The sequence below is a fragment of the Aspergillus alliaceus genome (genome assembly GCF_009176365.1).
Source record: "Aspergillus alliaceus strain CBS 536.65 unplaced genomic scaffold BDW43scaffold_21, whole genome shotgun sequence".
Taxonomy (NCBI): domain Eukaryota; kingdom Fungi; phylum Ascomycota; class Eurotiomycetes; order Eurotiales; family Aspergillaceae; genus Aspergillus; species Aspergillus alliaceus.
In genome coordinates, this window is record NW_022474704.1 from 393,429 (window position 1) to 408,398 (window position 14,970).

Below are 14,970 nucleotides of genomic sequence, written 5' to 3' on the forward strand. Positions count from 1 at the left end.
ACCGTCTGTAACCGCCTGGACATTCCTCGATGATCGCTCGGGGTAATGTTGTTGGACATGGGACATTCCAGAGAGAGGCCTTTGCCACCATTTGGCCCATCATTGCTCATCTGTACCTGCTTTAGTAGCGACCGTCAGTGTTCATGTCGTGCAAGCTTGAAATTTCCGAGCAGTGGCTCGCTGGATCGTGCACCCTGGATGTCCCCTTGCATCGGGTGCCGGCGTCCACAGTACATCACCCTTCCTCCTGATTTGCTGCAACAAGGCGGCCGCTGCTCTTCCTTCCCTCATTGCTCTGTCGACGCGTGAGGCTCAGGTCAAGGGTTCCCCCGCCTTGGACCACTGAGGTTGCCCTCGAGGGGCCCATCCAAACAAGTAGCGTGGTCCAGCAATGTAACTGCTGGGGCTACCTTCGCGCTCCTTCTCCAGGAGAGGGAATGGTTCCTTATAAACATCATGCTCTTCCTCCCACATTCTCTTTCCCAGGTTCTTACATTCTCTTCAAGTATCTGCGTTCTTTGCCAGACAAGAAGCATTTGCGGCCCTCTGAACATCTTCCTCTGTGGAATCTGTCATTCTTCCGAGAGCCTATTCGAGGTGGTCCGCCCCCATGGCTCCCGAGTGGCAGACCGAATGTATGCTGCCTCAAACCCAACCAGGTCTTGAGAGCGTAGGAGCCCATCCAGGTCGAGTTCTCCAGAACACCTCTGGGAACATCCAGTCCTACTCAGACAACCTGGCACATACGGACCCCACCGGGCGTGACGACCATCTTTCACACTATGCTTTCAAATACCCTCCTCATCCCCCAGTCCCAACACACCCAATGCCTACCACTGCCAGCCTCCATCACCCGCAAGTTTTAGCCAACCGTTTCCAAACAAAGAAACTACGACGTCTTCATTCACTTGGCCCTAATTTGCTTGGGCCCCGTAGGACAAGAAGCTATCTCAAGAGCCAAAAGTATTTGGAGTACAGGTCACGCCCTCGCCGGGACACTGGAAAGGATGGGGAACCAGTGTGGTCCGATGAGCTTGAGGATGCTTTTCAGCAAGGTGAGATGACCACCAGTGCTTTCGTAGGGAAAACGTTCTAACAATACTAGCCCTCGAGGCGAATCCCCCGATGGGCAGAAGAAAGTGGTCTGAACGCGGGAAATCGTATGGTCGGAATGAACTCATAGCGGAGTACATCTACAAGACCACTGGGAAAAGGAGGACGAGGAAGCAGGTCTCGAGTCACCTCCAAGTACTTGATTCTTTCCTCAAGGGTGATCCTGATTGTAAGTTGTCTTAACAGCTCCTACGAGACAACCCTAGATCTAACCAGTCGCCTAGGGGAGAGACTTGTACGGGAGCAAGCAGCAGACCGTTCGAACGGCCAACCACAGTCAACCGGTCCTCGATGGAGAACCTCGATGGATCTCCCATTCACAAGTCAATACGGCAATCATAATTATCCCTCCTATCATGATCCTCTGAGACCGGTGCAACCTTACCCGGGGGAGTTGCCTCCTCCACACCTTGTTTTCAACCCAAATATGCATACCGAAACGAACGTAAATATGATCTGTGGCCTCAGTTTTGATATGTGGGTCAGCGCACCGAATCAGCCAGAGCGCATTGAGAACGCGTTCCACAAATACACTCGTCTTCAAGGAGACCAACGGCATCCTGGTGCTCCTCCGAAACTTTTAGAAGATGTCCCAACTTGGCGGACGTCATTTCCTCATCTGAACTCTGTGTTGACAGATCTTAATAATCCATTAAACTGCGAAGTTATATTACTAGAAGCCAATCTTGAATTGATGGATGATTTTCCACCATCCGGCTCGAAACTTGGGATCCAACTTGAGCTGGACTTTACCCAGTCCCCTACCGGTGATGCCCTGACGAACCAGATGGAGAACTGGTCGTGCAGCACGTATATCTACGAGGACGGTCAAAGGATATCGAAGACATACCATAACCTCCCTAGACAGCAATCGAACAAAGTGAAGCCTCCCTTTGAATCCTCGTGGTGGGCAAGGCGTTTCACAGAGCTCACCCAAGACAAACAAGTGAATGAGAAGTCTGGACAATACCATGCGGCAGACGAGCAAACGAGGCAGTTCTTTCGTACCCTGACCGCAGTCCAAGAGATACGGGCTACCCCCAGTTCACGGCGGGTAACCAGCCAATACCTCGATCATTCTCAGGACGACAGCAAAATAATGGCTATTTTACTTTGGAAATTCCGGCAAACACGGGCAAAAGAAGTGGGCACTACTACCTGGCGCCGTGTGATCCCTCCCTCCCCCGACCGAAATACGATCAACAGCCCGAAGCCCCCAACGGGGATCGACCTCCCTCCCTTGTCTTTTGATCCACTTCCCCTGACTAGACCTCCTCCAAGCGTGTATCCCACTCCTCAGTCGCACGACTTGTTGAATCCTGGTGGGCCTTCACAACCGCAATGGCCTTTGTACCAGCCGCCTCAGGACAACATGTTCAATCCGAATGGAGGCTTTGACTTCATCGGCTCTATCACCAAGCAAGAGGGTGGCCTTAATGATAAGACCGCAGTCACCTCAGTGTTAGATTCCTTTCCTAACCTGCAACCTGAAGTCACTCAGCCCACGAGCCTTAATGGCTCTACTGGAGGAGCCGGGATGATGAGTGTCCACGAGATGATGTCGCACAGTGGTCTTGGGGCATACACCCTCGGCCATGATAACCACTATGGACCGCCCCATCAACATGGAGTTAGTGTTCACGATAATAATCACGTCTTGAATAATGGCATGTTTGGATCCAGCACCCAGTCCATCGATGACATCAGTCATACCCACGCACCTTGGGCGACCCCCAGCACGACAATCACTGATGTCGGTTCCAACAATTATACTCACCTACCCTTTTCTGATCACCAGGGACCGCCACCACGAGGCTCCGATCAGTCCAACAGCTTTGAATTGATGGGTCCTGATGATCTCATTGGTATGTCTGGTGATCCTGGTCTAAATGGGACAGGCCCAGGTCACAGCAACCATACCTATGCCGAGAATAATACAGTCGAGGCAGCGTAACGAAGATTTATTTAATAATCGGACTAACGGAGGCCTACTGATGATAATAATGGCAGCCCAAAAGTGTCGCGTGGTTTCATGTTTCCCCCTTCTCTTAGTTTTCAATTTTTCTGTCTGCCTTTTCTTTTGTTTTCTGGCGCAGGAGTTTAGTGGTGGAATATTGGGACATCATCTGCATGGCTTTAGTGGCTTTTTCTTATGTTTATGAAGTAGTTCTTCGCGAGTCTGATACCATTTAGTATATTAATGTTTGTTTCATAGTTTATTTAATATTTATCCTGATAGTGTCGTGTTATGTAGTATAACTATAGTATTATTTTTCTAAGTACTTATGGAGCCCCCCGAACTACTGGAAGCCAATAAGAATGAATACGGGTGGAACTATGGTCTCGTGACAGGACCAAGGGCCAATCGGGACGGGCGCCAGCTGGCTATTTACCCGGCGAGTGTCATTTAGCCGGAATTGTATATCCTCAAAAGTCTCAACCATCACTTTAGCCTCAAGACAGTTGCCATTCCTCCTCATATGACTGGCTTCATCGGCCCGACAGGTCTGGATCAGGTCATATTTATCCTGAGTGGGTATGGCGGTACTCCAGAAAAGGAATTGGGAAGGAGGTACGCAGAGATAATTCCCAGAGGATGATTTATGCCCCTCCTTTTCTTTTTCTGCGGAGGTCTTCCTCATTCTCTTCTCCTTTTTTCTTCTTCATCCTCAATTAGAAGCGTTCTATTATTCTCCTTTCGGAGAGTAACTCTAAGACACAATAACCAAAATGGCTTCCCCCACCGTTAAGCTGAACAGCGGATATGACATGCCACTCGTGGGCTTTGGCCTCTGGAAGGTGAACAACGACACATGCGCAGACCAGATTTACCACGCCATAAAGGCTGGATACCGTCTCTTTGACGGCGCATGCGGTATGCAAACACTCTCTATCCCGAATCTTCCCAAGAAAGAGCTAACACGGCTATCTAGACTACGGTAACGAGGTCGAAGCTGGCAGGGGTATCGCTCGCGCCATCGAGGAGGGTATCGTTAAGCGTGAAGAGCTCTTCATCGTGTCCAAGCTTTGGAACAGCTTCCACGAAGGTGACCGCGTTGAGCCCATCTGCCGGAAGCAGTTGGCCGACTGGGGCATCGACTACTTCGACCTGTACATGGTGCACTTCCCCATTGCCCTGAAGTACGTTGACCCGGCCGTCCGCTACCCTCCCGGATGGTCTTCGGAGAACGACAAGCTGGAATTCAGCAATGCTACCATCCAGGAGACCTGGACAGCGATGGAGTCGCTGGTCGACAAGAAGTTTACCCGCAGCATCGGCGTTAGCAACTTCAGTGCTCAGCTGCTCATGGATCTCCTCCGGTATGCGCGCGTCCGTCCCGCAACCCTCCAGGTTGAACACCACCCCTACCTCACTCAGACTCGTTTGGTAGAGTATGCCCAGAAGGAGGGCATCACGGTCACTGCGTACTCGTCTTTCGGACCTCTGAGCTTCCTCGAGTTGGATGTGAAGAATGCTGTGGATACGCCTCCGTTGTTCGAGCACAACACTATCAAGAGTCTGGCCGAGAAGTACGGGAAGACTCCTGCTCAGGTGCTGCTGCGCTGGGCCACCCAGCGCGGTATTGCTGTCATTCCGAAGAGCAACGACCCCACTCGTCTGTCGCAGAACCTGGAGGTCACTGGGTGGGATCTGGAGAAGACCGAGTTGGAGGCGATCAGCTCGTTGGACAAGGGCTTGCGGTTCAATGACCCACTTGGAGTAAGTCTTTCCTCGATACTCGTATGCCTTCTTTTGCATATTCTAACTTGGCTTAGTACGGACTTTACGTTCCAATCTTCTAAAGTAGTGAAAGATGTGTGGTGACTTGCGAATAAAAATGTATATGGCATATGAGTGCATAGTTATGATACACCCAACGATATAAAGATCGTTCGCTGTCTAGTGCAGTACCTACTATTCCTATACTGCAAAACCCAGAAGGAGCAGAGTACAAGTGAGGGTGCTTCTTTGGCAGAACTATACCCATTTACTGGGCTGCTTCACTCCAACTGTACCGCGAACAATTGAATGGGGTTGAATATTCATGAAACCAACTTGATATAAAAATCCATTTTAGAAATAGTATTCCCGAATTCCAGGAGAAAATAAACTCCTCTACAGAATAGTAGTAAATGTATACGTCTCCAACAAGCCCCAATAAAACCAGGGGACATAGTTGAGGTCGACTTCTAAAAGTGGGTCTGCCACTTTCGGAATGGAATAATATTGTCCCAGAAGTGGCAGGAGGTCTGTGTGTTGTGGCAGCAGAAAGTTTTTCCAATCCATTTCAAAGCATTTCACTTCTTTATATACACCTGCCACCTGCTCACTTTCTGGTCTTGTGTTCTCCTGCTGGTTTCTTTAATGTTATGGGACTGACTTACAGGCAGCCCTATATCATGGGAGGCTCTACCTAAGGCATCACTGCCAAATCTTTACCCCACAAAAATTTCATACGACACGTTATTCCTGTCCATTAGCTATTTCTTGTTCAATAGGCACGCTTAGGTTGGAACAGCTTATTCGTCCCGTAACATTATTGAAAATAGATGGTATTAGCTTAAATAACTTTCACTCAAAGCCACTGTGCACAGACACCAGGCCACGTTCGGAAAATTAGCTCCGTTCCGATTGTCGATGGGTCCACTCTAGAAGTAGGCGCCAACTATACACTCAAAAGTTAAGATAACTAGTTGAAGCCCATGACTAAGCACCCTTTATCAGTCTATCAATTTAGTTCTAATCAATCAACCAATATTTCCGCTCCAAATCAACCCAAAGACCAAAAGAAAAAGAGAGAGAAGGGAAAACCCCAGCAAGAATGGCCTCAACCCTCCCCCGCCTCGCAACCCGATCGATCTACATAACAACAACTCCAAACCCGCGCTCCCTCACCGAAAGCAAACAAATCCTCTCAGCACTCCAGAAATTCGGCGAAGTAGTCACCTTTCGCAACCTCAAGGTAAGTAACTAACCAACCCCTAGTCTGCACCCAATCCAATCTCCAAATGGAAACCCTACTAACAAGATAAAGTACGACACAACAAACACATCCCAAACCTCACGCTCTATCCTCGCAATCTTCGAGTCCCCATCCTCCGCATCGCAAGCCATCGCCTCCTCCCCCCTCACAATCCCCCTCTCCCAACCTCAATCGCAGTCCCAATTACACCCTCCCTCGGAACCAGGAAGGCCCTCTCCGGACCCCTGGGCCTCGGCCGAAACAGCCCTCAACTCCGCCCGGACACATCTCACCTGTACGATTCAGCCGTCGCGACATAACCATGAGTCTGCGCTTAGGCGCAACCCATTCCATACGACGTTTCGGGTCTCCGGGACGGATTATCAGGCGAAAGATTTGGTGAGGACGGGGATACCGTTGAAGGAGTTGGCGGATGAGCCGATGGCGAGGAAGCAGCATGTGCCGCTGAGGGTAAAGAGGAAGGTGCAGGGGGAGAATGAGAGGTTGGGGGCTACGAGTTTGATGGGGCTTTATGAGAGTGGACTGAGGGAGGATCGGGATGGGGAGATGGGGGGTAAAGAGGGGGAGAGGGAGGTGGATTGAAGTGGAGGAAGTTGTTAGTTGAGTAAGACTGGGTGGGTTGTGCTGTGCGCTGAAGCCTCTTGTGGCGGCGGTTAGCTTTGTGCGCTGCAATGCAATATATGCATGCGTGTGCGCGTTTGGGATACTCAAACGGGTTTTGGAGGCTGTTAGGGAGCGTGGGTACCTCTGCCTTAGCTTTTTTGGGGGCCGATGGTGAGGTTTATTTGGTCTTGCCCGCAAGACCATTGACTTTGTGATACCTAGTTAGTGCTGGTGGGTGATCTGTAGATCGTTTTCGGGCTTTCGAGCTGGCCTCGAAATCCACCCGGTGACCGGTGAAGGGTTATCACGTCCCATGATAATAGCCTCCTGTGAAAAGGGAGGCATGAGATCGTGATACACAGAGACAGTACGGTGTTTCTCTTAATCTACAATTGACAGAGATTGATTGGATTCAAATCCGCTTTCCATTAACCATGATTGTAGCCATCGCATCATCAACTATGCTATCCCTTGTATGGTAATTAAGCTATCCTCACGAATGCTACGTCCGTCAGTATATGCACGCACTCCAAAGGGGAAAAAGATTGCACTTACTAGCATCGATCTGCATAATATGCGGTATCGCCAAGCGCACCTTATTCCGGTACACCGCAGGCCCCTTCGTCTGTAACGGGTTGCCCTCGAAGTAGACCGTCTGTAGCTTCTCCTTATCCTTCAGCTCCTTCTCCACCTCATCGAAGTTTGCCAGCTGGTTGTTCGACGCCCAGAGCTCCTCCAGATTCTTTAAATGCGACAGATGTTCGAGCTTGGAGACCTGGTTATTCGAGAAATCCAAAACGCGCAACTGGGTATTCGATTCCAGACCGCTGAGGTCGGTAATAGCGTTATGAGAAACGTAGAGTTCTTCCAGGTTCTTGAGGGAGGAGAGTCCGTGGAGACTCGTAAGCCTATTCGACTGAATTGAGAGGATCTTGAGGTTCTGCAAAGAATCCAAATTCTAAATCCCCGTCAATAAACCCGAGGCCCCCGAATCCAAAAACATACACAACATACCTTAAATTCCGTAATCTTATTCTTCCCAAGCCACAACTCTTCCAGCGACGTCAATGAGTCAAGGTTCTCGATTTCCTACCACCCTGTCAGCATCAATCACCCAGCTCAACTCAACAAGTATCCCAAACACCCACCCTGATCCGATTAGCTCCCAGCTCCAAATTCCTCAATACACTCAACCCCTCTAACCCCTCAATCTTCGAGATCTTGTTCTGTACGAAGTACAGATCCGTCAACTTGACCAAATGCGAGATATTCTTGATATGCTTGATCTTATTAAAGCTCAGATCCAGACTCGTCAGCTCCTTAAACTCGTCTAGACCCTTCACATGCGAAATCAGATTATCGTAGAGATCAAGCTCGACTAGCGTCGCGGCAATCTCGGGGGGAAACGTGATCCGCGATATTTGGTTCTGTCGAAGACATATCCTCTACATTTGACCTGTTAATCTCCAACACTCTTTCACTCACTCCCACTCTCCGGTCGCGAAACGAAATATAAAACCCATAACCATACCTGAACTTTCGGGAATCGCTCGAAATGTAGCGCCGGAATAGACGTTATCCGGCAGTGAACGAGGTCGATATCCTAATGGGAACGCTCACCCAGTTAGTTCAATTTAGAACCACGCCAAACGCAAGGCAAGAATAGATATCAGCGTACCTCGGTATCCCTATCCTCATCTTCTAGTAGATCTGCAAAACCCAAGACTCTAATGAGTATCTCCACCTTCAACGGAATATAAGACAGAGTAGTGGAAGCATAATACCTTCATCAGCCTCGATCTCCTCCACGGGGGGGGCATCCTCATCCGTGTAATCCGGGTCTTCGAGGGCCTCCGGATTAGTGATGGTCGCTTGGGCGCCGACTCGTAGTTTTCCGTCCCACCCCTTACTGTCTTTCATTGTGGATGGGGGAAAGGGGGGATCGATCTTGGATTCTCGTATTTCAACGGTCTGGGTTTTGGAGGTGGTTTGATGTGATGCGGGGAGCTTTTTTTTGGTCTCGGTGGGTCGAATGACGGTATGGGTGTAATTTGGTACGTATCTGGGTATTTTGCAGATCGGTATCGGTATCTAGACCGAATTGAGGACTTGCAGATATTCTTTGTCGCGTTAGAGAATTGAGTAATGGTGCCAGATTTTATTGCTTCTCCGTCGCATTCAATTTATTTATGCCGATTCTATGGGACTTGAAAGCACTTCCTGTCTCCACTCCCTTTAGATGTTAATTCCATTTGCGCTACTAAAACAGGGGGTGTATTGAAGGATGACGCTTTTTATGTACATCTAGCACGTACGCCAATGATACATATACATTGGTGGCTATCGATAATCAAAGATCTTGTATCGATGGGAAACTATGAGTATCGAAAAACAGGGACGCGCACACCATATATGACGATGCCACTCGCTAGTGAGGTCTCCAAAACAATTCATGGCTGACAATATGACAAAACACGCTGAGGTTTTGGTGGTGATCACACATTCAAGAAAAAGAAAAAACAACACAGATAGGAAATCAAGCGACAGCTGTGTCAGGCCTCGTAAGGGCGATGGTGGGATTTAGACAAGAAAAGAGAAAAAAGAAGTCAGATAAAAGAGAGAATGTAAATGTGCGTATACATGAGATCAGCAAAAAAGGGTTTTAGCTGATGGCCAAGACAGACGCCTACAGAATGCAAAGAGAAAACTAAACCACAAAAAGGGGATCACAGGGGGTTCAAGGGAAAATAAATCAAAATCACAAGGGGACAGAAGGTATTGGCTCTCTAGGAGCGTAGACAAACACACACACACAAAAAAAAAAAAGCAAAGCTAGGAGCCCAATAGATGGGGGGAAGCAGAGAGAAAAGAAGAAGAAACAAAACACAAGCACACATGCACAGTTGAACTGTCGGGTCTCAAGAGTTCTTCTGATGCGCGGTTCGCTCATGAACCACTCTAACAACTCAAAGGTGAGAGGGCTCGACGTGTCGGTGGGTATTGAACAAAGAAAATCGACCGAATTTTATCTTTTCTATGACCTGATGATGCCCGTAAGCGAAGGATAACTAAACCAATCACGCTATAGATGAAATGTCGGGCTACTGTACAGACATTACAACGCAATGTCAAGAACCAGACTAACGTCTTTTACTTGTGTACCAGCGAGATCTTCCAGGACGGGAATCAGATCAAGAAGCTCATTATCATGGGCGTCAGAGAACCAGCTGCTGATGGGTATCGCGTGTTGAGGGTGGAATATATAAGACGTGGGAGAATTATCGATAATAATCGTGTCTCGAAGGTCGCGGCCAACTTGAGAAAGATCCTACGCAGAAGTCAGTATGACGCGAGCAAACACTATAGAGTTATTGCTATGACCGACCTTCACATAGTTGCCTTGATGATTATAGCAACTATCTCTGAAAAGTCGGTGGTGGACAACATTATGGATGTCCAGTTGATCCAACAACGGATCGCCGTACTTAGGCTAGATTAGCGCGATGCGTGATTCCAAAGATATGTCAACAGGACTCACCTTTGAAACAGATGCCGTAAAAACAACAACTTCGTATAGTTCGCCAACCCGTTTCATGAACTGGTCGACCCCGGGCCGCTTGATAACGTAAATGTTATGGTACTGGCCCTCAATCTCAACGGGGATGGTGAAATCGGCGCGCTCGAGAACCTTAAAACTACTATGGACCAAGGTCTCGTCTAGGTCAAGGACCAGGCATTTCCGCTCTCGCAGGTGAGGCAGAGGGGGAGGTAGCAGCCATTGTTGATCCCTATCATGGTTCTCATTTTCTGACCGTTGCCCCGGCGGAATGAGGGGCGGCGGTGGTGGTAGCTCGGCTGGTAGATCGATCGCCTCTTCCTCATGCGTAGAGTACTTCGACTCATCCTTGGGACCAACAGTGTCGGCTGTTACAGCTGGTTGTGCAGTAGGTTCGCCCTTCGGGGCAGGAGAATCATCGACCCTTGGTGGCGGCACTGAAAATGTTACGTGCTCCTCGGGCTTTTGGGAGAGTTCCTCAGGCTTTTCCGATACATCATTCGCCGTAACCGCACTGGATTCTTGTTGGGCTACCGCTAAATCCCGTCCTTCAGCCATGTCCTTCTGTGAAGAAGGTTCATGGTGCGACTCAAGTTGAACCGGAGACGTTACCGTGCCGTCGAGCTGCGAGCCTTGATCCGGGCCACTGCCTGTCTGCTCTTCGTCCACTTGCGACGGCGACTGGTCAGACGTCACGGTCATATTTACCTTTTCATCACGATAGTAGCTCGGCTCCTTGGACTCTGCAGTGCTCGAGTCACCGGCATGAACCTCAGCCTTTTCCGGAGTAGGCTGGGTACTTGGGACCGATAGCCGGCGGGTTGTCCTCTTCGCTGGAATGGCAGCATCCTCGGGATCGACGTTGGAGGATGAGCAACAACTCAAGAAGGCAAAAAGCCGGGATGAAACTCTACTCTTCTTCTCCACCTTGGCGGGTTCCCGTAAGTCGGAATCCGTCTTATTCTCTTCCATTACCATGTTCTCCTCATTCCTCCGCCGAGATCTCATACTACTTCCTTTGCTCCTGTCCCTCCTCCCCTTTAGAATGCTTCTCTTCGAACCTCGGAGCGTGTTTTCGGAGTCGTCATTGGCAGTGTCCTGAGAATTGTCTAACGTGGATTGTCTGTCCGCTTTCAAGGATGTTCGTGACGGGACGGGGAGCAGATACTGCTTTTTGGATACTTCGGCAGAACTGGCGGCAGAGGTGCCTTCGGGGACAGGTGTGGATTCTGGAGCCGCCCCGGAGGACTCTAACGGATTTGCCGTCGGCGACGCATCGGTACCGGTGACATGAACCAGAGGCGACGATTCAGGGACTGGGGGATTCTGTTAGCGATAACCTACGGGAGGCGACCCAGGCGCGCGAAAAGGAGACTTACTTGAGTCGGGGTGACTCGTTGCGATAGGCATGGACGCTTCTCCCGTGGGGGCGTCAGAATTCGATGGTAGGGAATCCCGCTCCGAGCTCCCTCCGAGCATTGAGGGTAGCAGAGCGAGGTTCACACGAACGATGAGAAACGAGGCTCGAAATTGTCCAAGAATAACAAAAGGCGGATGATACCAGAGCACACGCCTAACGACCACCGAGATGGGAGAGGGGGTTGGGTAGAGGCAGAAGGGAGTGCGAAATCAGCCTCCTGGATCAAGACTGGGAAAGCGGTAGTAGTAGGCGTGGAGGCAGGTCGTAGTAAAAGTAGTAGCGCTTTTAGCTCTCTTTCAGTCTGTCTCTCGGGACCCGTATCACCGCCTTGATTTAGAGGCTAGTGCTCAGCACTAAGGCCCGTCGCAAAAGAGGAATCCACCCTGCAAGAACCTCAAAAGTCGAACGACTTGCGAGAAAAACCAATCACATGCGACCGTGGTGCTTGACTGGAATTGATCGTAGGGACGGGGGAGAAATCGACCGTGAAAGGGAGAGGAGTCGGGGTCGTCACGTGGCGGGTCAGGGTGCAGTTCCTCAAACTTGGCCGGTGATGATTGATGCTTTCTTGATTCGAGGAGAGAGGGGGGAGAGGGGGAGTAGGCCGATGAGGAGGCGAGTTTAGATAGAACAAGTTAAAGGGAAGAGAGTGAGAGAGAAATAAAAAAAAAAAAAAAAAAAAAAAAAAAAAAAAAAAAAAAAAAAAAAAAAAAAAAAAAAAAAAAAAAAAAAAAAAAAGGGAAAATCGAACTCTAAAGGATTGATTCCCCAGGAATAACCCGATCGGCGATAGTAGATAATTTGCGCGGGTTTGTTTGCTTAATAATTGAGATATAAGAAGGAAAAAAGACAATACTTTTTTTGGTTGAACTTGATTGTTCCTTTTAGTCTAATCATGAAGGGTCAGAAAGTGTGAGTCCCAAAGGGTAAGAGACCAAGGTACTTTGACTACCAAGTTTCTACCCGGGTGTTCAACACAAAACGAGGATATTGGGAGGTGGTTTGTTCTTAGTGCCGTGACAGTAACAGGGCTAAGAGGGGGGCCAGAAAGGGGAGAAAGAAAGGCCGACTGGGTGGAAAAGGAATGGGAAGAGACTCAGAGACACAAAGATGGGGGTTGGGAAGAGAGCGCTAAACAATCATCGTACTAGAATTGGTAGTAGTAAGTATGGAGTATTAGGTATTACCCTTCTACAGATGGATTTTATTTAGTGGTAACGATAATAATAATAATAACAATAATCATATTGGTAATAAATAAATAATAATAATGATAATAATTATAATTATTATTGCCAGGTACTCGGAGGGAAAAACGAAAAACACAAAGCAAAGTCAGGTTGATCTCGGTCTGGACCAAGGATGCAGGGCTGCAGAATTGGGGCCGTAGAACCAGCAGCACCGGCACTAAATTGAAAAATCACTTTGACTGGTTGCCGTCGAGCTACCTTACTAGTAGTAACAGGACAATCTTACCAAATACACAGGTTTATCGAAGGGTGCAAGCTAACCTGACCAATCCTTGAACACACTCGTCCATCTGTTCATATCATTACTTACTCTCGACTTATGATAGATACGCTAGAGAGATATCCCTTCTCCGGCAGATGTTAATGGATGGAGACGATCATGATCGAATGAGGAAAACCCAATGCCTGTTGAGGTAGGACAAGATAGATGAACGAATGCATGCATGTATGTAGGCATGCCCTATTATTACGCTAGTCGGTACTACAGATTAGTTTCTCAACTCTGAGGGAAAATAAGTAAGCTACGACCACCTGAGGCCCCAGGTGCTTGCATCGGCTCGCATCCACTCCTATTATTGCTCACTCAATCCTGCCTTTTCCCCCATACCTCACCAATCAGAGAGCGGTTCAGCAGGAAATTACTACTAGTAGTAGTGTGCGTAGATATCTTCCAAATCCGCCAAGTTTCTCTCTGCATCCATCCTACTTAATGCATGTGTTCTGTTTCTCCGTCCTCATACTCCAGAATCCGTAGTATACATCCAGAGACTATGTACATACATACACGCATACCTACATCAGACAGGCAGACATTCACTCGCATTGTCCCTTAGTGGGGATGGTATGGACGGGCGGGGTCGACAACCAGGGGTGGTAATTCAACGTTGGCTTAAGATTGGCTCGCTATTATAGTGACTCCATTTGAAGAAGGTGAGCGCTTAACAGGGGAAACACTGGGAATTTGTTATTTGTTAATATAAATATGAAATAAAGATCTAGAAATTTGAATTTTTATTAATTTTTCTTGATTAATCAATAGTGTGACCAGCTCAGTACTCGGATTGTCACCGTTTTGTAGGTACAATAATCACTACCTCCCCCACACACACATACATACACACTGCACCCTGTATCATTCCTCATGATCAGATCAAACATGAGGATCTTCAACCCATATCCCGATTCAACCCTCCATCTCAACTATTTAGGTACCACACCTTGGACCAGATGACAACCCTCATTCCAGCCCGTGGGTCTCATCCTGGACAGGACGTCAAATAGTTTACGGTTATCATGGAGATCGTTACCAACTCAGTGATACGGGATCTTAAATTAACTACCCCCTTCTCAGATCCCAGCCCATCACCTCCACACTTAGGGTAGGATAAATCGGCATTCATCCTATTTGTCTTCGTTCTACTACCTAAAGAACCATGTGTTCTGTGAACTCGGGCTTTTTTCCCCTTCAGTTTCCCCCCCTTATTTTCTAACTGGATCCTACTTTTATCGTCCCCTTAAGGTACCTACCTAACTTACCAGACCTTGTAGACCTCGAATACTATGTATATAATACCGTTGAAATACGTACCATACTGTAAGGCGAAATCAAGTCCAGAGCCCTGAAATATCTCCCTGATCTTAGTATTAAGGTAGTCTTGCTCCCGCACTGATGTGCCATTCTTTCACCTGGGCTCGTGCCATCAAGCAGACAGCTCATTCACTCAATCCAATCGTACGGAGTAGCGCAACTGTCAACGTCTCCATAGCTCCGCTTGTCTCGGCGTTACCCCCCGTATTTTTGCCGTCTATAGTTAAAGTTAATATATTGAATTCGCTGCTTTTTTAGCAGAGTAGACTTCCAAGGTTTATGGATTCCAGATGCAGCGGTTCTGCGTACATTCCATGAAGTCCAAGGCATATGTGGAGATATGGGATGATCCGTTCTGAGTTATTCTACATACCCTACGCGTCGAACAAATGTTAAGCGCCTACTTCGGAGAAATGTTGATGTCTTGGCAATCGCAGGTCCTATAATCTCTTTCT

The 14,970-nt window shown here is 48.4% G+C and overlaps 4 protein-coding genes across 4 annotated transcripts; 3 read left to right on the forward strand and 1 right to left on the reverse strand.

Annotated features, from left to right (window-relative positions):
- Nucleotides 1-460: 460 nt before the first annotated feature.
- abaA (transcription factor AbaA) lies at nt 461-3,232 on the forward strand. The gene is made up of 3 exons (XM_032050590.1): nt 461-1,055; nt 1,106-1,282; nt 1,338-3,232. The coding sequence occupies exons 1-3, from the start codon at nt 611-613 to the stop codon at nt 3,065-3,067; spliced, it is 2,352 nt and encodes a 783-aa protein (XP_031900526.1). The 5' UTR covers nt 461-610; the 3' UTR covers nt 3,068-3,232.
- Nucleotides 3,233-3,492: 260 nt separating this feature from the next.
- Nucleotides 3,493-5,369, forward strand: BDW43DRAFT_275900 (aldo/keto reductase). The gene is made up of 2 exons (XM_032041900.1): nt 3,493-3,988; nt 4,047-5,369. The coding sequence occupies exons 1-2, from the start codon at nt 3,844-3,846 to the stop codon at nt 4,937-4,939; spliced, it is 1,038 nt and encodes a 345-aa protein (XP_031900527.1). The 5' UTR covers nt 3,493-3,843; the 3' UTR covers nt 4,940-5,369.
- Nucleotides 5,370-5,781: 412 nt separating this feature from the next.
- Nucleotides 5,782-7,101, forward strand: BDW43DRAFT_275903 (uncharacterized protein). Its single transcript, XM_032041901.1, has 2 exons — nt 5,782-6,077; nt 6,150-7,101. Exons 1-2 carry the CDS (start codon nt 5,937-5,939, stop codon nt 6,678-6,680), a joined length of 672 nt encoding a protein of 223 aa, XP_031900528.1. The 5' UTR covers nt 5,782-5,936; the 3' UTR covers nt 6,681-7,101.
- Nucleotides 7,102-7,212: 111 nt separating this feature from the next.
- psrA (putative general stress response phosphoprotein phosphatase Psr1/2) lies at nt 7,213-11,736 on the reverse strand (the record flags this gene model as incomplete). Its single annotated transcript, XM_032044856.1, has 9 exons — nt 7,213-7,659; nt 7,716-7,790; nt 7,850-8,146; nt 8,380-8,411; nt 8,486-8,648; nt 9,847-10,016; nt 10,083-10,185; nt 10,240-11,573; nt 11,637-11,736. 9 exons carry the CDS (start codon nt 11,734-11,736, stop codon nt 7,213-7,215), a joined length of 2,721 nt encoding a protein of 906 aa, XP_031900529.1.
- Nucleotides 11,737-14,970: the final 3,234 nt, after the last annotated feature.